Genomic DNA, 22548 nt, shown 5'->3' with positions numbered 1-22548 from the left:
AGAGATTGAACGGTGGTTCCCTAGAAACTACGCTGTTCAGCCTCCTTCTGTGCATTAATGAAGAGATTTTACATGCCATATTGAGGAAAGACTATGTGAGACAAGATCGCAGTTGAATTACAATTCCCAGGAATTACCAGCAACCAAGAAAGGAACATCTGAACCTGGTCAAATATGTAGTCTGGGCAGCAATGTTGAGGCTTAAATCAGGTATTTTAGAGGTTTTGTAGGGCCCAGGACAACAAGCTCAGAACATGCGAAGGCCCTGCAAATCATATTTTAAGTACCAACTACAGACAGATTCTGTTTTTCAAATGACATGAGCGCTGAACTCTAAGAACATGCCCTTCTGTTAAAAACAGGAAACTTAATTTTTAACTGTATGCTCCAGGAGTTTAAAGGAGCATGAGTGGTAGGAGCAAACTAAACTCACGCCTGTTCCGTTATTGTTTGAAATTCATTTTAGCAAAGTACTTTACCAAACATTACCAGAACCAGCCATCAGATGGGGCACGGCTGATACAAGCCAACATTTTCTACTAAAGGTCCATCAATGAGCGTCAGAGCTAAAAAGGACAAGAATAGGGGTCTGACAAATCTAGGCTCAAATGACAGAACAGGTGTTGAAGAGACCATTAATTTATTGTAAAAAGTAACATCTGCATGTAATAAGGAGGATTCACGAGAAAAACAAACATTTAAAAAGGCCTGCAGATTAGTATAAAAACCTATTGAAGACTAAATTCCTATGAGGTCAATGCCCACTAGCAACAATATAGAAGGAGGTTCCCTGTTTGGGCTAGGAATGGCGGCAGGTAAGGGAAGTAAACAGAGCAAAAGAAACAACATGACCCTGCCGCGCTAGATCAGAATAGGTCCCATAAAGGTATCCTTTAATTTTTAGAGGGCAACAATAGGCAGTTTCAAAGCCAAAACAACACTAGGTAGTCTTGAAATGTAATGTTTATTTATCATTTCATTCATGTTTTTTTTAAATATAGGATTCCATGATTTTGGAAGTTTAGTGAAAGACATTACATATTTTAAAATCTATACAAAATTCAGATAAATACACCTAATAAGGTCCCACACATTCCAAGCACATCACTCACTCAAAACCACAATCATATCCATAAGACTATCATTCACACAATCTTTCATATCCTCATACAAAAAACAGGTACATCAGTGCCTCTACGTGAAGTTAAGATGGTCAACAATTCATAAACAAAGAGGGGTGCTGGGTAGATGGAAGATGGACCACAGGATCAAAGGATGTACAATAAATCCTGTCGCCAATAAAAAGTTTTTTTGTTGACCATCTTAACTTCACGTAGAGGCACTGATGTACCTGTTTTTTGTATGAGGATATGAAAGATTGTGTGAATGATAGTCTTAAGGATAGGATTGTGGTTTTGAGAGAGTGATGTGCGTGGAATGTGTGGGACCTTATTAGGTGTATTTATCTGAATTGTGTATAGATTTTAAAATATGTAATGTCTTTCACTAAACTTCCAAAATCATGGAATCCTATATTTAAAAAAAAATGAATGAAATGATAAATAAACATTACATTTCAAGACTGCCTAGTGTTGTTTTGGCTTTGAAACGGCTTATTGTTGCCCTCTAAAAATTAAAGGATCCCTTTACGGGACCTATTCTGATCTAGCGTCGGCAGGGTTCTGTTTCTTTTGCTCTGGTCACTGCTCACTAGACTACGTCTTGGTTTAAAAAGTTGAGCTACAGCCTTGATCGAGGAAGTTCAATCAACTGTTTCATCTGCTACTTTTCGAGCACAGTGGCATTTCCTGGCAAGGGCTGGGGTTGAAGTCATGAAATGTAACTTTAGGGTAGCGGCACAGACTATCACTGCAGCTATGTCGGATATGAAACCACACATTTAAACGCTTCTCTCAACTTCCCTATCTGCAAAAATGAGATGCAGAACACAGTTGCCCACAGGAAGCAGGTTTACCAGCTTCTGGTGGGGATTACGCTGTTTTAAAAAAGGTCCGCCATTCAATTAAAGCTTTCCATCCTAAACCCCAAGAAAGGGGCATACTTTATTTAAGAATTAGAATCGTGGTTGTGTCGAAAACGAATTATACGTCCATTATTTATCTGGTGGGGCAGTGGTGCACTACTCTTAGATATGAATTTCATACTACCAAAAATAGCACACGGAAATAAAACATTCCAATAAATAAAATTTCTAAACATTTGATGCTTGCTTTATGACAATGCGGTCCAAAGTACCTATCCCGTGCTAACATTACAATAGATTCGAACAGTACAACAAATGAGGCCTTTTGAAAACAGGTGTGTCCCACACTTAGGGGTAGCTCCTCCGCTAAGGCGGTTGGTCAAAAGGGTACAAATGAAATTATAATAACTCAATGTTATTTTGTTTTTACGTCGTTGCTCAGCTGGGGCGAGGCGGTGCAGCTCTGCTCACAGAGCATGGCAGGGGAGGAGAGGTTTGCCCACTCCCAGTGCGCATGACGCTTTGGCCGGCACTCTTGGGCCGGTCAAACTGTCATGCGCACTTTGTATGCCCTCCATGCAGGCTGCATTACAGCCTGTATGGAGAACATGTAAATGCAAATGTCATGGTACTTAAAGAGCGCACTGTCACCAGACGGTCACCTTGCGGTGTCGCCTTTGCGGCTTCCTGGCGCTGATACTCATACCGCTGTGGAACCCCTCCTGGCTTTCCCTGTGAAGTGTCCACTCGTGGGCACCCCCAGGGTGAAGCCAGGCATCCTTAGCGCTGTTGGGGCCGGTGTGGAGGCTAAGCAAGCTATTGCCCAGAGTTGCAGCGTGGGGCCCGTGATTAGAATAGGCACCGAGGCGAGAATTAACAGGTCCAAGGAAATTTAGCCCCAGACCCCGCCGAGGCGGGAATCGAACCCTGGTCCCTGGCCAGAACTCTGCATCAGGGTCTGCCGCTCTAACCATTGAGCCACACTCCTCCTCTGGCTGATCGCCGATCGATGGTGCTCAGGCCAATCACAACACTGCATTGCAGCATTTTGATTGGCTATCGGGAGGCGGGTGCTTCCTGATCTGCAGGTGAAGAGGACCGAGCGCAGGAGGCGGCAGACAGTGTATTTCATTTTATCTCATGCCCCCTCTCCCCTGTGTGCCGTCTCCCACCGCTGGTAAATACCAGCTGCCACTGCGCGCGCGCGCACACACACACACACACACACACACACACACACACACACACACACACACACACACACACACACACACACACACACACACACACACACACACACACACACACACACACACACACACACACACACACACACACACACACACACACACACACACACACACACACACACACACACACACACACACACACACACACACACACACACACACACACACACACACACACACACACACACACACACACACACACACATATATATCTATATCAGAGTGAGCAGGAATATGTTAGAGTTGAAACACAATACATCCTTCAAATTATGCATTAAGCGCTTTCTCCAGTGAACTAATATTGAACAGGGCACTGTGACACAGTGTTCTTGTTTGTGCTGAAGGGGTGACTTGAAGAAGGCCAGACTTGATGTTTCACCATTCAATAAAGCATTACTCACAATTCAATCTCCTTGCAGAGGGTTGCTGAGAGTTCACAGTGCTTCAGGGTCTGCCACTCTTCTGCTGTACAAATGCTATGATAAGACAGTTTCTCCATTGTGACTCGGTAAATGTACTCAGAATGACGAATTCTGTGATACATCTGGAACGAATACAAAGTGATAACTGTATTCATCAACTTTGGATTTATATGCACAATGAGCACACATTCATTTCATTCATTTATTTATTTTGTTTTGGAACTCCTACGGAGGTCCACAAAAACACGCCATGAATTAAAAAAAAACCTTACATACAATACAAAATTGCTTCCTTATACATTGCTATAAAATTATATCAGACATACTAAGAAATGTGCAAATAATGCTATAATACATAAAACAATCACATGACTGACTGATAAAAATTCTTATATCAAACATACTAAGAAATGTGCAAATAATGCTATGCATACATAAAACAATCAGATAGCCAACCAATCGGTTTTAAATCGTGACCAGAGTACTACTGTTGGACAATGTTCTACTAAATAGGCAAAAATGTTCTAAAAAAATTGTATATCTTAAAACAAACCATTTCATTCGGAGGGGACAAGACCAAAGAACCTGTGTCCTGAGCAGAGTGAATATTAAATCTAAAAAATACTGGTTTTAAAAACACTAGCCTGGCACTTTGCAGCTTTGAACATACAAATAGGACGTGGTTTAGATATTGGATTTTCAACTGGAACAATTCACAAATTCTCTTCTCTCTAGGTGTCTTATCCCAGATGCCAGTAACATCTCTTAAAGGCAGCAGATTAAGTCTCAGTAGGCATATCAGCCTTCTGATCCCGTGAGGGATATTCCAAGCTAAATAAGGCTGTGGTTTATTCCCCAAAGCACTCCCACTGGCCGCCACGTTACTGGGCCTGGATTTACTTAAAGCAGCGTCTCTCGCCATACTGATAGGGGATCTAAACTACTTTAAGAACTGTTTCAAACCAGATCTAGACATAGGAGTAGCAGGAATTAAACTAAGACCGAAAGTATCATTTGCACATAAAAAGGACCTAAAAAACGTTGATTGTTCTTTTAGAGTGCCAAAGATTTCTATTCTCAGGGCTGCCCTAAATGTACCCTCTTCCCCCAAGCAGAGAGAGTTACCCCACCTGAGAACTGCTGCCTGGGCTAAGATGAAGGACGAGACTAATCCAAATTCAAGGCGCAGATCATGTGGGGCAGCCAAAGAATTTAAATTGCAAATTTGGCGCATAATTCGGCCTTCCGCCTTTTCAAACGAGAGCCAATAATTCATGTCCATCACCTCGGCAGCATATATTAACGATGGTGGGATTTTAACCTTAAAAACGGATAAGACGGGGGGAGGAGCTACGTCAGCAAACAAGATGGCTGCTTAGGCTCCCGGCTCCGCCGACCTCCGTACCCCGCCATAATATCCTGGACATCCTCCTGACTTTACGCCTAGCCTTTGTGTGCATGAACTGTTCCGCACTCCGATGGTGAAATCCGGAAACTTTTATCGGCTGGTTTGACGAAGTTCCATCGAGTTGAAGATTGTGGCCTACTCCAGTGGTTAAGCCGGGGCCTCGAGTGCTTTCACAGCCTGGCTGCAGTGCAACAACATCGGCCGGGAGACCCAGGCTGGGTCCGGTCAATTGGTGTGGAGGCTTTGTTTAAGCCCGAATTTGGCAGCGATCGTTTCTATTGCTCAGCATCGATGGAGGAATGACTCTGCTTGCTCTTGGCTGCGGGTGGGGGTCCCCGTCCCGCGGACCTGGTATTGGGCTCGCCGGGGTTCGATCGGTCGGGGTCTCTGGCCTGCGGCCTTAACCGGGTTGATCGTGGCTGCGAATAAAGACTGGTCGCCCTCCGCATCTGAACGTTCATGATCCTGTTGACCGTGGCTGCGAATAAGGACTGGTCACCCTCCGCATCTGAACGTTCGTGATCCTGCTTGTCCCCCCTAAGAATACCAGATTCACCCCGGGAGGTGATTGTGATTGGTGTCGGGCGTGAAAATATGGATCGTACGGTGCTTGGGCCATCGCTGAGGTCAATATTGGCAGAAATTAGGGCGTTTCATTCACATGTGGATGTCTTATTGTGCAAATTAGACGCGCGCCTATCTGAGATGATCCTGGTGGAACCGGACCCAGCCTTACTGATGAAACAGCAATCTGCAGCCATTCAAACTGCGGCCATTTTGACTCGGTGCGAGAACCCTGTGAGGAAGCGAGTATTGGAACCATCGGATGGTGCCCTGGAGGACAGTGTTCCCGAGGTCGTCAGTGTATTGCAGAACCTTCCACCACTATCGACTCTGGAGGTATCGAAAGGCGTTCCCCTCCTGGAGACTTTTGTTTTTGACTTTCCATCCAATTTGTGGTCGTCTTCTCCTTTCTTGGTGACTTTACGACTCCTGGGCAAGATACATTGTGACTGTCCATCTAGGAGGGAGAGTTCCTCTGTGTCTGAGGCTCTTGTGGACTCTTTGTCTCTGTGTCGCCATATATTGATTCTTGATGACTCCCTTCTTCCTTCTTCCTCCTTTGTGTGTTTTTGGGTCTCACTTGGGGGGGTACGTGTGCTGGTTTGGAAGGGCCAGGGTTAAGATCAACTGGGTCGGGACAGGTAGGAGTGGATTCTACGGGTGTTCGAATTGCAACTGTTTGATCTAAAAGGCTGGGCGGTGTATTACGATGCCCCCTAATTTCTTCTATAAGTGTTGTCATACGTTGATCTTTTAGAGATAGGGGGTGTCTGTTTCTGGCGGGGGGTCTAAAGGGGCTGGGAGCCCAAATTGATAAGTCCTCCTCCATTCTTTTTCCTACTTTTAGGGTTTTAGTTATTAGGGGCGACAGGCACGCTGCTAGTGGGGTTCGGCTGTAGCCATTTGCAGGGGTGCAGGGTGGGGGGTTGGGAGGGGGTTTTTTATTTTGCCTTTTTTTATTTCTATGGCCTTTTTCTTTCCTTTCCTTTCTTTTCCTTAAAGGATCAGTATAGTCTGCGAATCATTCGGATTTTAACGCGTACTTGTATTTAGTGCTTATGCTTTGATGATATCCTGATTCCCGGGTGGGCAAGCCCTGAGGACTGGCGCTCAACATTGAATGTATATTGTATTGTCGTTCGCACCGATCCATTTGCTTTGGCGCCCATGTTCCATTATAGCGGTTCTTGCATGCATATCCTGTCTCTTGTCCTGTCCCCCGTACTCTTCTGTTTGATTGTCTGGCACCTGATCCTTCCTTAAATAATATAAAATGGAACCTCTGTCTCATCCTGGGACTCAGTTGTGCATTCTAATACAAGTTCTATCCTGAATCGCTGCAGGACCTCAGGGTTGTCGGCTGATGAGCTGTGTGGTACTGTGATATAGGGGGTCTTAATTTGTTTAGCGGCCGGCCCCTGCGGTTGTAGGCCCATACTTGTATTTTATTGAATGCTACAATAAAGGTTTAAAAAAAAAAACAAAAAAAAAAACGGATAAGCCATGGCTAAAATGGCGTCTCCTGCAAGTTTTATAAAATCTGTTACATGCACTTGCCTGGGAGACAGCTTTATTAACACAATGTTTAGTATGCTCCAAGTCTTGACCTGTTTTGGAAAAAACTTTCCCTAAATATACATACTAGTCAACCAGTTCCAGTTTTTCAAAACCAAGCATCCATCTTAAACATCTCTTTATTATGAGCCCCTTCTTACAGAAAACCAAAATCTTGCTTTTTGCAATATTAATTTTCAAGAAGTGAGCCTCTGCATATTTGTTTAGAGCGTCCAGACGGCGTTGTAGGCCAATGGGTGTTAGATCAAATATTGCAACATCGCCTGCATACAATAAAGACCCAATGGACATTGTACCAATTTTGGGGGCATCCCCTTCCGGAGTTCAGAGCGCCAGGGAGATTAACGATGTACAAAGAAAATAAAAGTGGTGCTAATAGACAACCCTGCTTAAGCCCATTATGCGTTCTAATTTTACATGTTAACCCCTGCAAACCTCCCATCAGAACCTGGCACCAGGTGTCAGTATGCAATTCCATAATCAGACCCAAAAGATGATTTGGTATGCCAAGGGAGACAAGTTCTCCACAGGGTCTGGCGGTCCACCTTGTGAAACGCCGTGGAGAAATCAATAAAGACTGTGTAAACTGGCATCCCTCGGGTGAAAACATATTTCTCCACAATTGTCTGACCAACCGCTATATTATCTAGGGTGCCATGGTTCTTTATAAAGCCGGCTTGTTCCGGTGGAAGAATATCCTGATCATAAACCCATTGTTGTAAATGGCATAGTATGCTTTTTGCAAATAATTTGCCTGAGGCATCCAGGAGGGCAATCTGTCTAGCACTAGTCGGCACCGTTTTTGGTCCTTTTTTATACAGAGGGACTATAATGCTCCCCTTCCAAGAATGGGGGATTTTTTTTATTAATAAAGAAACAATATTTAAAGAGTGGCTCTAGAAAATCACCCCATACTTCTGGCTCCTTTTTAATTAGTGCAATTGGGATACCATCCGGCCCCTGTGCGCTGGAGGTTCTAGCGATCTTTATATATTTTACCAATTCCTTTCCTGGCGGGGGGGCCAAATTCAGTAAATGCAGCAGACGCAAATTTAACCCCATCAGTCAACACAAGAGAAACGGGGCCATTATTTCCATATAATACAGAGATGTGATCCACCCATTCCTTTTCGGGAATCGGTATCAGTGTAGGTCTCTGCCTTGAATCGCAATATTCAGCGATCAAGTGCCAGTATTTTCTTGATTTCTTGGCCCTTGCAACTTCCCTGAGCCCTATCCACTTAACATCAAGCTCCCTTCTTTTTTCACTGAGCATGAGGCGTCTTCTCACTCGCTTGAAGCGATTGATTTCCTGCTGTCGACCATGGAAGAAATGTATATGCTGTTTTCGAACAAGATGGTTAATTGCTTGTTTTAAGGAAATCATATGGGACATATCTTGTTTATACGTGCGAGGTTCAGAAGATGTGGAGCTTAAATTACAAATCTTCATTTGAGCCTCAAAGAAGGATATAATGTTAGAATGAATAATACCTTGCTTTTCTACATAAACCGTCTTCACAATGGAGCCTACTCCAGCAATGTTTTTTTGCGTCCAAAAGGACCGACCATTTCCTTTGTTAAAAGTGGCCGAGCCCTGACCGGCGTCCCCCGGGTCCAATGTGGGTAGATCAAAGGCCACTGTCATACCCACTATACTATGATCGCTCCATATCGACGGGCTAACAAAAAAATTATCACAAGCCCCAAACATTTGGTAGGAAACAATCACAATCTAAAAGGGTCAGAGTATGTTGAGAATAAAAGGTAAAATGGGCTGTTTTATCAGCAGGCACTCTCCCGTTTAAGATGACAAGATCTAGATTTCTAACGCTATCGAGCAAAAAGAAACCCCGCATATCTGTTTTTACTTTATTTGGTAATAAAATCTCGGGAATGTGCCAAATTTCCTCTTTGTCAGTATTGGCATAAATCTCAGAGGCAGAGTTTGAAATTTTAGTATTTAAATCCCCCGCTAACATCACTAGGGGCAATCTTCCCTAGTAGCTATATCCTTAATAAACGAAAAAAATACAGGCAAAAGATGATCAAAATTTTTCCCAGGGAGTATATACAAATTTGCCACAAGGAAGGGGGTGGGCGTGTCAGAATCTCCCAAGCATGCCAACTTCAAGCATATACAGAGGTTTGAGGGGTGGGAGAAAACCTTCTGATTCCAATTAATGGAGTTTTTAAGCAAAATAGATACCCCCCCAGCATGTCCCCTTTCCGATCGCTTCGCATAGCACGAGTATACAAAATAGCCATCACATTCAAAATCTTTGCAAGACCACGTTTCTTGTAGACATATAATTATGGGATTCATAATTTTTAAGGAATTTAATTTTATTTCATTGGGTCCCAGACCAGCCATATTCCAGGACAAAAGTATCCCACCCAGGCTACCTTAATGGAGCGCTCCTTACTGCATCCACATGGGTGTTATTCAGGGCTCTTGCAACACAACTCCACTGGGCGAATTCATCTTCTATGTCTGGAGTCCGAGGGGCAACTGCTATGTTGGGCAAAACATTTATTAAACGCCCCCTCCAGTCCATGGAAACCACTATATCTTTAGGATTGCCCACAGAATACTCTATTTTGGGGCCCAATGAGTCTAGTGCCACTGAATTAGTACCCTTAGAAACTTTCAGATTTTGGCTTTTAGGGCCCGCAATTTGATTTTCCTCATATTCAATCACAGGTGTTACATCAAGCCTACTTTTAAAAATAAAAACTCACAGTTCATTAAAACCAGGTTGGCCACTATCAGGGAACAAACAGTAACCCTAGAGTACGGAACAGTGTCATGTACATGAATCATCACATTTAAGATATCCTTGCTAGATATCAATTTTAGTGACTCTAGTTCCGAAAATAAATTACGAATGGAACCTCTATTTACCGGGGTGGATTCAGTATCAAATTGCCAGATGAAATCCACCATGGGAGATAAACCCGGCAGTGCCCCACTAATATTCTTTGGGACGTCTCTCCTTGGAATCCATAAAGAGACCCAATCCATAAAGCTGGCAACTTGCGTCCCACCATGATGTTGGATATTCGAGTATAAGATAGTATTGGGAGTTGGGACCTCAATATTTCCATCAGGCGGAAATGAGGTCCCTATGGGGGTTCTATTTGGCCCGACCTGCGATGTAGTTGGGGCTTTGGGCCCTCCCTCTTGGGTACCGTCCCCCCTGGAATCAATAGTCAATGGCCCCATCCCTGTATGCAGCGAGGGGACCCCGTAACCCATGTGCGTTTCCCCACCCAAGGGGTCTACTTACTCCTTAGAGGAGGGCTGGATTCCTTGGAGGGACTGCAGCGACCGGGTAAAAGAAGGTACTTCTGGTCCTGAGTCCCCCAAACTCCCAGTCAATGCTGTGGGTGCTATAATAGATCCCCTTGGGTTGCCATCTGCTGGTGGAGTTTTAGGGCCTCTTTTCTCCTTCTCGGTTATTAAATGGACATCGCTCTGGCTGTCCAAAATCCAGGAAAAGTGCAGTTTTGACACTTTCCGTTTGGAGAATCGTCTCTTTTTTGTGTGTTTCTTTTTCATGTTTTCCCCCTTATGTTTTGATACTAGGCTATCCCTCTTGCCTACTTTCTGTCCTCCCTTCCCTGACAATGTGGGAGAGTATACCTGAGAGGTAGTCGGAGGGGTTAGCGCCTCCTCCTCCCCCCTGCCCTCCCCACCTGCTTAGATTACTTGGCAAGGCCCCTGATTTTCTCATTTTCTCCGGTGCCCCCCAATCTACACTTTTTAGCAGGGGGAAGATTTTCAAGATGGATTTTTCCAAAGGGGGACTCAGTTCGACCTCCTCAAATAATGTACTTAAGCATAACTCTTCCTTTTCAAGATTGCATACAGGAGCGGTGGGGGGCACCAGGAAGAGAGTAATTCCTGCCTGTACGGAGACGTCTCTCGACTCTCCAGAGGGAAGGTATGATACCGGCCTATCCCTTGGCTGTTCATCCGTGTGGGGGAGAATCGTGGGGATAGATTTAGGGGTGACAGACTTATTTCCCTTTTGCATTTCAAATAGCATTACAGTAATCATTTCCAGTATGTGGTCAGAACTCAAAACAGATTTATCTAATAAGGACAGTATGGAGTTTAAAATGTTTTCAATATACACAAGATATTCTGAGGGCGCCCCCTCTCTCTCTCATTTCCCCATTTCGGTTGAGAATCAGGCAAGAATACATCATGGCCAGACTCCATGGAGGAACCAATCAAATGACTTGTGCTACTGTATAAGAGAGGCATGGAAAGGCGCCTTGGAGAGGAGCTTACAATTGGAGAATTGACATATCTATGACCGCTCATTAACTGGTTGTCTTTATGCCTACTATCGAAACGGTCTCCCAAGACCCTTTTTTGAGCTTCTATATCAATGTCAGGGAGTGTAAAGTCTTCCCCTAGCTATGGCTCCTCACATAGTATTGCCTTCTCCACCGAGGGAACACCAAGGTGGTCGTCCAGGTTGCCATCCCCGCCTGATCCCTTTTGGAAGCCCATCCGCTGTGATAAAACCACCGGTAGAATCTCCATCATACTGTTCATTCGTTGACTGCTTTGACCGCTTTGGCCTATTTATTAAAGTAATTGACTGACTCTGCTGGCTGGCAAGAAGATCCAAATCCAAAGGGGCACCGGTAGGAGCATCAAACAGTTGCTCACTGGATCCAACTTCACTCTCTCAGTAATCTGACCCAAGGACCGAGACCCTCCGCTAGACTGCACCTGCCCCCAGCAAGGCTGCCTTGGAGCTCCAGTGAATCTGTGGGGGGCAATGAGGAAGAAACTGAAGGTAATACAGGATGAAAGTTAAAGAACTGGCCTTCTTGGACCACAGCTGCCACCTCAGGATCCATCCGAGGCTTTTTACGAAAGAAACCAGTAATAGCAGGGTGGGATTTATAGCAGAGATGTTTTAATTGTCTGGTGCCGCTAAAAGATCTTCTCTGTTTATGGCTGGGTGAGGAGGAGAGCACTCGCCCTGAGCGTAATTTTCTGGAAGTCATCTCACTCTGGATATAGGCCTGAATTTCGGACCTGCGTGATTGATTCCTGCCACCACACGATTGAACACTTGATCTGAGAAGAAAGACCAAATTTCCGGCAATAGCGTGCCCTTCACTCTCCACACTCCTCCAGACTCCACTCTCTACTTATGATCCTTATAAATCCATAATCTTCCGCCAGTTTTCTGCTCCGTCAGGAAAGGGCTTACTGCTGGAGATAAATTGGCAGTTTGTTTTTACAGTTGTTTTGCGGCTTCTGTGCTAGGCTGCGACTCCCACTCCATGAGGAAATGACTCTCATCCTCCAAAAGTGCTGCCAGGTGAAAGCAAAACCCCCCACGATTCCGGCAGAACTCGCAACTCTCACCGTGGCTGCCTCCGCAAGTGGCTCTAGCAGACAGGACAGATGTCCAGATGCAGGTGACCAGATAAGGCTCCCGCCGTGATAGTTAAGGCTCCTGCTGTGATGGAAAAGGAGCTTACGATTCCCGGCGTTTGCAAGGGCACTTGTATGGCTCCTGACCTGGATAAACCACAGGTTCCTCCAGATCCACCGTAATGCTCCTGGCTCACAAGCTGCCACAAACTAGCCAAGTAGCAGGTTTCACTGGGGGTTGCAGACTTCACGAGGGCACAGGGGTAACACTAAGCAACACTAAAACAGTGTTGAGGCCGCCACTTCTACGGCGAGAACAGCAGCAATTAGCACCACAATTGCTGCTCCCGTGCCACCTCCTGTGCCTCCTGCAGGCTCCTGTGACAGTAACTTATCAATATACGCGCTTTCAATGAGCACACACACTTTTACATATTCATAAATTCATAGCTGTTGCTATAAATGGAGACTCACCTATTGTGTAAAAGCTTTGGGTTCGGAGACAAGTTGATACACAGGTATGTTTGGTTCTGATAAGAATTCATATATTGTGTACATATATGCAGTCATAGATGGCAAAAAGTACATCTCAGTTTTTATTGCACAATAGGCCCGTTCCCTTTCACGTGAGAGAAGTTATAGGGGAGTAAACCACTGCATATGCTAAGGAGGGCCCCACTACTTTTTTCTGGGACTTTTGCGAGACCAAAAGAACTTCTGATTTTCAATGTCTTCCTACCTCAGAGTCCATGAACCACCATCCCAGTATCTATATACCGCTGTTCCCAGTGTCACTGGACTTCAGTCACAGTGGCTGTGTCTTCTGCGTTCCAGGTCTTTTTGTCCCATAACAGGTGTGTCTGTTTCAGTTTATTTGTACCCACGTTGTAGTCATCCTCTACTAGTATCTCCATTCACCAAATTTCCAAGTTTCTAGGTTTGAAATGAGCATAACAGAGTATACATAAGAGGCTGTGTCTAGGCATACGAGGGTAGCGCATATGATGGAGGTCCTGAGACTGTGATGCTGGGTTAAACATATTATGGATGGGTACCTGAGGCGGCAGTAGTTCACACATGAGTTTGGACCGGGGCATATGAGACAGTAATGAGCATACGAGGCAGCACATGGTCATATGAGAATATGTCTTGGCTTGTTAGGATGTGCCTCTGGTTATGATGCTGGCTATACAAGACTAGGGCTCTTGGATTTCCCCTGCATAGCAGGACACCACCCTAGTTAATATGCAGTTTGCAACAAAAATAGCTTTTATTTGCTTAGTAATCTAGTTTTTAAAAACAAATTAAATTAAATTACCATACACGTCTTACTTGGATGTCAGATATATCAACACTGGAAAATTAAACAACCACATATGTAAGAAACAAAGTATTACATCCTTGTTATGGGAAATCATAATAAAGGCTGTGTTAGACCTGGATCTCTCTGCTGGGTCAGCCCCAAACTTTTACCTTCTCTCTTTTGTTGCCGATTTGTATTTATTGGCTCTAGGACTCTGCACACTTTACCACCGATTACCAGCACTAAAGTGCTTGAGCGCTCTCCTTTGAGCATGGAAAAATTAGCTTACATCCAATTGGAACATTTAATGTACTTGTAAGTCCCTATTAAAGTGGTACTACAGGTACCAAAGTCCCTGGAAATTAAATGCTACCAGTTGTCCTGAAGCACTTATAGTGCCACCCACTTAAAACCGGTCTCAGGCCTGCCATTGCAGCCTTTGTGCTCAGATTTAAACTGCCAGTTTGCCCTGGAAAAATAAACCATTTGCCAAGCCTAAACCTTCCTTTTTAATATACAAGTCAACCCCTAGGGTAGGCCCTAAATAGCCCATAGGGCACAGTGCGGTGTATTTAAGAAGTTGGACACATGCCATTACCTTTTACATATGTCCTGGTAGTGAAAAACTGACAAATTCATTTTGCACTATTGCAAGGCCTACCCTCTCCCATAGGATAACATTAGGTTACCTTATTACAGTTAATAATTGATAGCGTTTGATTGTCAGTAGGTAGGAAAGTCATGTTTGGTGTCTGAGGAATTGCAATTAAAACCCCTCTTTAATGTTAAAGTTGGATTTTAGGTCACAATTCCGAAAAAAGCCACTTTATGAAAATTGGAATTTTCTTGTTCTAACCATTTGGTACCTGGATCCTGTTTCTGGCCCATATGACTAGGTTTAGTTGGAAGTTGGCCTTTGTGTAGTACCTCCAAAAAGAATCACAATAGAAGTTTTGGTTGTTGTCTTGATTAGGGGGGTGGGGGACAACCATCACCTACCACACTTGCACTTCAAAAGCACTGTCTCAGCTCAAACATAAAAGATTAACACTAGCCAGTTGTGCACCTAGACAGACTGGGACCAGGCCAGTAAGGCAGGACATTTCAGACAATTCGGTAGGAGAAAACTCCAGAAGTTTCTCCCACTTCAAAGTGGGCACCTGGTATAAAACGGTGACCCTCAGACCGGCTCCTCAAATCATTTCTGGAAATTTGAAAGACTTAGGACTGCTCTGGTGCCCTTCTGCTAGAAGGACTGCCTAGCTGTTTTGCTGGCCCGCTACCTCAGCAAGGAGGACTGGAACTGCGCCTTGAACCCAAGACTACCAGAGTGACTAAAGGACTAGTTGGCTGGCCTCCTCTCTTGAGGCACAGGGACACAACAAGCTTAAACACCCTTTAACCCTGCACCTCGGCTCTGCCCATTGTGATGCCTAAAACCCCAACTGGTGCATGACAAGTCCTTGACCCTTGGAAGTGAGGATATAGGTGCTCTGCCAGTTCAGCTGTGGTTCCCATTAGAACTGATATAGTGCGATGTAACCAACATCAGAAACGGATGCATTATGATGCAACTTGATGCAGGACCCCACATCGCTCTTTGGAATCAAGGCTGCATGATGCACTGTGATGCAGGACCTTACTTCACTCCTCGGAAAAACTGTTGCGCAGCATAACGCCCCACATCAAGGACTTAAAGTACGATTCTGAGCGGGCCTGACCTGGTATCTGTATCTGGCTTGCACTCCATTATGGTCAGCCAGAACTTGTGACTTTGTCCCTGTTCAGTATGACCAGATCACCAGAGTTGGTGCTTCTTGCTTTAAAGCACTAATTTTATCTAAACATTTAAAACTGCGTATCTCCGGTTCTACTAGTTGGATTTTTGTCCCCCTCCACCCCCCAGCTTTGTGCTATGATTCATCATGTCACCATTAGTGCTAGGTTACAGAATAGTTTTGGTATCTTAGTATAGTAATTTGTCTCAATATGCCTAGGATTGCTAGGTGATTCATTATAGGAAAAGTGTCCCCCAATGTTGTATCAATCTGGCACTTGATTTTGCTCCAGAATTGTTAAATGAAGGGACAGTTCCAGGGAATGTGTATGAGGACCACCCCGCGGAATCAGTTGTCCCCTGAACTCCCAGGTTTCATTAATTGTACCCTATTGTAGTATATACGATGTAGGATTTCCAACTGCACGAGTCTAAATACCACCTTAATTTCTACCTCTCTCATATGTCTGTCAACGCTGGTCAGTCCTCTTTGTCGAAGGTGCTTATATTTAATTCCCATTTGCTCTTAAAGATGGACTCCCTAGCCACCTTCTTTCACCGCAAGATTGCTGACATCCATGACACCTTCAACGCCCAAACCCCCTCTACAACCGCCGACACCGCAGACTCACAAGCCAGCCGCCTGCTCTCCTGGACCCACGTCGACAACAACACCATCAAGACCATGAACACTATCGACTCCGGCTTACCAGCCGACCCCTGCCCTCACCACATCTTCAACGAAGCAAACCTCATCATCGCACCCCAACTCCGGAAGATAATCAAGAACGCCTTTGAGACTGCCACCTTCCTGGAAAGCTGGAAGCACGCCGAGATCAACGCCCTACTCAAAAATCCCACAGCGGACCCTAAGGACCTCAAGAACTTCCGGCCCATCTCCCTACTTCCTTTCCTGGTGAAGGTCATCGAAAAGATAGTCAACAGGCAACTGAACCACTTCCTTGAGAACAACATCCTGGACCTGTCCCAATCGGGATTCTGCAGCAATCACAGCACCAAAACTGTCCTCATTGCTGCCATAGTTAACATCAGGAACCTACTGCACAACGGCAAAACCGCAGCGCTCATCCTCCTGGACCTCTCGGCAGCCTTCGACACCGTCTGCCACCACGCCCACGAGTACACGACGCAGGGATACACGACAAAGCCCTAGATTGGACCACCTCCTTCCTCACCGACAGAGCCCAGAGGGTATGCCTCCCCACATTCAGTTTCGAAACCACAAAGATCATCTGTGGCGTGCCCCAAGGATCTTCCCTCAGCCCTACCCTTTTCAACATCTACATCCCACCGCTCACCAACATCGTCCGCGCGCACAATCTCAACATTGTCTCCTACGCCGACGGCACTCAGCTGACCCGCTCACTCACCAAGAATCCCGCCAACACTAAAACTAACCTTCACGAAGGAATGAGGGCCGTCTCCTACTGGATGCAGAACAGCCGCCTGAAACTGAACTCAGACAAGACAGAGGTCCTCATCCTGGGCTCCACCCTCTCCGCCTGGGACGACTCCTGGTGGCCAGCCTGCCTGGGAGCGGCACCCACACCCACCAACGACGCACGCAACCTGGGGGTCATCCTGGACTCATTGCTCTCAATGACCCAGCAAGTCAACGCTGTCTCCTCCTCCTGCTTCAACACCCTCTGCAAGATCTACAGGTGGATCCCCACCGGAACCAGAAGGACAGTCACTCAGGCCCTTGTCAGTAGCAGACTGGACTACGGCAACGCCCTCTACAGAGGAACCACGGCTAAACTCCAGAAAAGACTCCAGTGCATACAGAAAAGACTCCAGCGCATACAGAACGCCTCCGCACGCTTCATCCTCGACATACCCCACCACACCCACATTACTGCCCACCTGAAAGACCTGCACTGGCTCCCAATCAACTAAAGGATCACCTTCAAGCTCCTCACCCAAGCTCACAAAGCACTCCACAACAACGGACCAGCATACCTCAACAAACCTCTTACCTTCTACACCCCAAACCGCCATCTTCGTTCCGCCGACCTCGCCCTCGCCGCCGTCCCACGCATCCACAGGACCTCCACCGGCGGCAGATCCTTCTCCTATCTTGCCGCCAAGACACGGAACACCCTACCCACACACCTGTGCCAGACCCAGCACCTGCTGACCTTCAGGAGACTCCTCAAGACCTGGCTGTTCGAGCAGTATCTGCCCCCCCCCCCCTTCAGTGCCTTGAGACCCTCCCAGGTGAGTAGTGTGCTTTACAAATATCTGAGTGATTGATTGATTTTGTGTTATTGATCAGTGTTCTTTATGTTGGGATGTATTGTGAATGGGGTTGCAAGTACTCAGTATTCCAGTGTGGATTCTTTCTGTATATTGTGGAAGTGTATTGCATATTTTTGGATGGCATGTCTGAGCTCTGTATGTTTAGATGTCGGGTATTCACAGTACAAACTCTTGCTGCAAGATTTCAAACTCTTATGTCTTCTGATTCCAAAATATCTCCTATTTCAGAAATACCAATTAGGTTACATTTGCTAAACCCTTCCAGATCCTGCACCTCCAGCATTAGCCCCGATTGCAAGGAGTTTCTAGCATATTTTGATCTCTCCAACCCATTTTTTGTCTGCTAAATCCTAACCATAGTTTTGGTATTACCCAGCCAGATCTGTTGTATCTTCCTGACATGTAACACACTCATATGTCCTCTGGTGCCTATCTGATTTAGCGGTCAAGTTCTCTTGCAATCCAAATAGCCAGTAATTAAATATCACCATTTGTGAGGGCCAGTCATGTTTTTTTTTAGGTCAGGTAATGCAATCCCACTGTCACGGTTCTCAACTTAAGGTTTCATAGCTATCCTGGCTGTCCCCGCCATTCCACATAAGAGCTCTAGTGACCGAGTTTATCTTTTAAAAATATGAATCCAGTATTAGATACGGTTTATTTTGTAGTACAAAGATACATTTTGGCTGTGCGATAATTTTAAATATGGCGGATCTGACCATTAAGGAGAGTGACAATGTTTGCCAATGGACTACATCAGATTTAAATCTGTCCATTATACTCATCAAATTCTTTCCACATTAATCCACCTAGAAGCCATCTGCAAACTATCGAAACATGTCTGAGGATGTTTTTGTTCCTATCAAGACAGGACTATGGCGTAATAGTTTGGACTGGACTGTTCATTATAGGACCGCATTCAATTATTCACATGTATGGTCTCTGTCTGAAATGGCATAGATAAGCTAAAAATGTAATGGTACTAAATGCACCATGATGTTGACTTGTTATTAGAGCATTTCAGTCCAACATTTTTGCACGTCTCAATTATTCACTTTATGTGGCACGGGTAAGCTCCATAATCCTGAGTTTTTTTGTGACATGACTCAAGGGGTAGATCACAAATAAGATCCAATGAGGCCAAAACATGTCTGTGGTCGCCTGTGTTCCACTAAAAAAGGGGTGTGGAACAGCGGTGTGGGACAGAATGTCTAATTTGAAACTGTGATAAAAGAAAATATAAGGTAGGTACTCTTAGCATTACGAGTTGTTCAGACTCAGTTTTCACCCAACACTTTTGTTCTAACTGCAATCTGGGTAACAATATTGTACGATTCAAATAAAAATGTCATAAACAGCTGCTAATGCCATTAACATGGTAATACCACCATAGGGCAACTGCATACCCAAGCCTGTGATAAGGAATTATATAATTTAGTCTCACTATCCTCTTTAGCATTAACACAGCAATCTAACTCAAAATACCGGAGGCTATGATCAGGGTCAAATATGTGTTGTCCCCCATATCTAAAACCTTTAATTTGGGGGATTGGGAACGTGGTGTGGAAAAACGGTTATGGGATGATTCATTTACAGAGCATACAAAATACCATTATTTCTAGGGCCATTACATTAACTGCATCTTTTCGATTTGGCAAAAGGCAACAACCCTGCTGACATTTGGTAAGAGCCAACAACCCTTTTGACAGAATTTTTAAAAGATATAAATCAAAATATCTTCCCACGTTACAGTGAGACACAGAATTTCAAAACCCATAGTGTAATTCCTGGGTCTAAGAATATATGCAGGAACCTACTTCAAGCCAAAATATACAGAAACCAACCGCAGTAAATCTACTTCTTCACTATGGGAGTTGCCATCCACACAACAAATGTGCTATATTACCAGACAGAGGAGAGTTTCAGAGATTCAAAAGAAACTTAATCGAATCGGAGGATTTTGTCAACAATAAATGTAAGAATCAGCTACACTGTTTCGGAATGAGGCTTGGGTATAAAATATATCAGGGAACCATAAAAAATAAGATGGAAATCAAATAATCATCAATAAAATAACTGCTGGAAAAGAGAACCTAAGGTTTATGGCAATATCTCAAGAAGGCATCACTGTAGCTTTAAAGAGTTACATAAATACTGAAACCTCATTCATCAAAATCCATGCCTCAGGGACGTCCTAACAGCGCACCCAGAAATCACCTAAAAGCAGAGCTCCCAAGATCAAAACCTTTATATCCATCAAAGTTTAAGGAAACGAGAACTAACTTCACATAACACGTAAGAATAAAAAACAAAATAGCTTTGTCACGTCACAACTACTCATTCTGTAAATGAATAATTAAAAAACCACAACATTCTGCTAGAAATGATCCAAGAAACATTTAATGAGAGAATGGCTGAACTATAAAAGTACTTTAGTGATATGCAACTGGACGTGCAAACTTGTTTACAAATGCAGCACCCCTAGAAGAGTGAAACGCAGATTACAGAAACTTTAAAAGAATATCCATAAACTGGAAAACAAGTAGCCCATTTGTCGAATATTTCAACCAGGAGCAGATACTTTGGAAATATTTTACATTCTGTGCAATGATTAAGATGTGGTGATCAAGTATTAAGACTATGCCAAAAATAAAGTTTTGGGATTTAAAAACTAAATATGTTAGGGCAAGCGTCAAAGAAGCTGAAATGTACGATAGGCTTCTCTGATTAGTGGGTGATCACAAACACCGAAAGCAGCCAGACGATGACAAGTGAGTAACCTATAAAATCCACTAAAACAGAGATTTCTCTAAAAAACAGAACAACCTCATTCAAGAAGTGACATTAAAAGGACCAATCAGGAACTGAAAAACAATAAGCATGTGCAATGCTATAGGTCTCGCATTCACATGGGTTAGAGCTATTAGCATTGTAAATAACAATGCCTTTTATTTATGTTTTGGGTTTTAAAACAAATAAAATGTGCAGTACCTCAAGCTGTTCGCAGAGGTCCATAGTGAGCAAGTTACCAGCACTGCTAGTCTAGGTGCAGCATCACAAGCTCCTCCTAGAGGTCCCTAGTGAGCATAATAAACTTTGAAGATATGGTAAACCCACCCTACCCATAATAATAATAATAATAATAATAATCATCCACATTTGTAAAGTGCGAACCATCACCCGTTAGGGTCTCTAGGCGCTGGGGGCCGTCGGGAAGATTAAGCAAGCTATTGCCCAGAGTCACATGGTGCTGGGCTAATCTGCCGCCGGCCCGGGGATCGAACAGTGATTCCCAGATTCCGGAGCCAGTCACCCTGGCCGCGGCACCACACCTCTCCCTTACCCATAATGGAATGCATTGCATGCAAGACAGTACCACGAGTACATTCAAATAGCTGTGTCCATATATACAATTAGTAGCTTTGAAATGTGACAAAATAATTATAATAATTCCGGATTAGGTTAGATTGTGCTCTATGTAGAGCTGATGAAGGGAAATCTATAGAAGGTCTAATATAAATGTGAGATGAGGTAGGTGCAGTACCGCAAGCTGCTTCTAGAGGTCCCTAGTAAGCAAGGCACCAGCACTACCAGTACCGCAAGCTGCTCCTAGAGGTCCGTAGTGAGCATCAAACTTTTGGTCACATATGGTACTCCCATAATTCATTGCATGCAAGACAGTACCACAAGTACATTCAAATAGCTATGTCCATATATACAAAATCTTTAAAATGTGACAAAACAATGATTACATTAATTCTGATTAGGTTGTACTCTATGTGGAGCTGATGAAGAGAAATTTATAGAAGGTCTAATATAAATGTGAGATGTGTAGGTGCAGTACCGCAAGCTGCGCCTAGAGGTTCCTAGTGAGGATCATAAACATAGGGTGCTGTGGAAGGTGACGATTGATATATCTGGATCAGAAATGACGCCCTGATTGGGGGAGGGGGGAATCCACCCTATATTAATCCCGGATTAGGTTATACTCTATGTGGAGCTGATGAAGGGAAATTTATTGAAGGTCTAATATAGATGTGTAGGTTAAGTAACGCAAGCTGCGCCTAGAGGTCCTTAGTGAACATCAAACTTTTGGTCACATATGGTACTCCCATAATTCATTGCATGCAAGACAGTACCACAAGTACATTAAAAAAGCTAGGTCTATATATAGAATGAATAGCTTTGAAATGTGACAAAACTATTATATTAATTACGATTAGGTTGTACTCTATGTAGAGCTGATGAAGGGAAATTTATAGAATGTCTAATAGCGGCGCCTAAAGGTCCCTAGTGAGCATCATAAACTATGAAGATATTGTAAATCCTCTCTACCCATAATGCATTGCATGCAAGATAGTACCACAGTACATTCAATATATACAATTAGTAGCTTTTGAAATATGACAAAATAATTATTACATTAATTCAGGATTAGGTTGTACTCTATGTGGAGCTGATTAAGGGACGTTTATAGAAGGTCTAATATAAATGTGAGATGTGCCAGCCATGTTTAGGACCAAGTCAGTGTCCTGTCTGAAGGCCTTTAAGAAAATAGTGCCTTGAGGCTGTAATTAA

At 44.1% G+C, this 22548-nt stretch overlaps 1 protein-coding gene across 8 annotated transcripts in view; it reads right to left on the bottom strand.

Annotated features, from left to right (window-relative positions):
• Nucleotides 1-22548, bottom strand: part of PDE10A (phosphodiesterase 10A) — a 1305213-nt gene that overhangs the window by 431180 nt on the left and 851485 nt on the right. For all 8 annotated transcript variants that reach the window (XM_078648625.1, XM_078648626.1, XM_078648627.1 and 5 more), the window contains one exon: nt 3636-3778. In XM_078648625.1, coding sequence (XP_078504751.1) covers nt 3636-3778 — 143 coding nt within the window. The remainder of the gene's footprint in view (nt 1-3635; nt 3779-22548) is intronic.

Source organism: Lissotriton helveticus, chromosome 6, assembly GCF_964261635.1.
Source record: "Lissotriton helveticus chromosome 6, aLisHel1.1, whole genome shotgun sequence".
Taxonomy (NCBI): Eukaryota; Metazoa; Chordata; class Amphibia; order Caudata; family Salamandridae; genus Lissotriton; species Lissotriton helveticus.
This window is presented reverse-complemented; position numbering and strand designations above follow the sequence as displayed.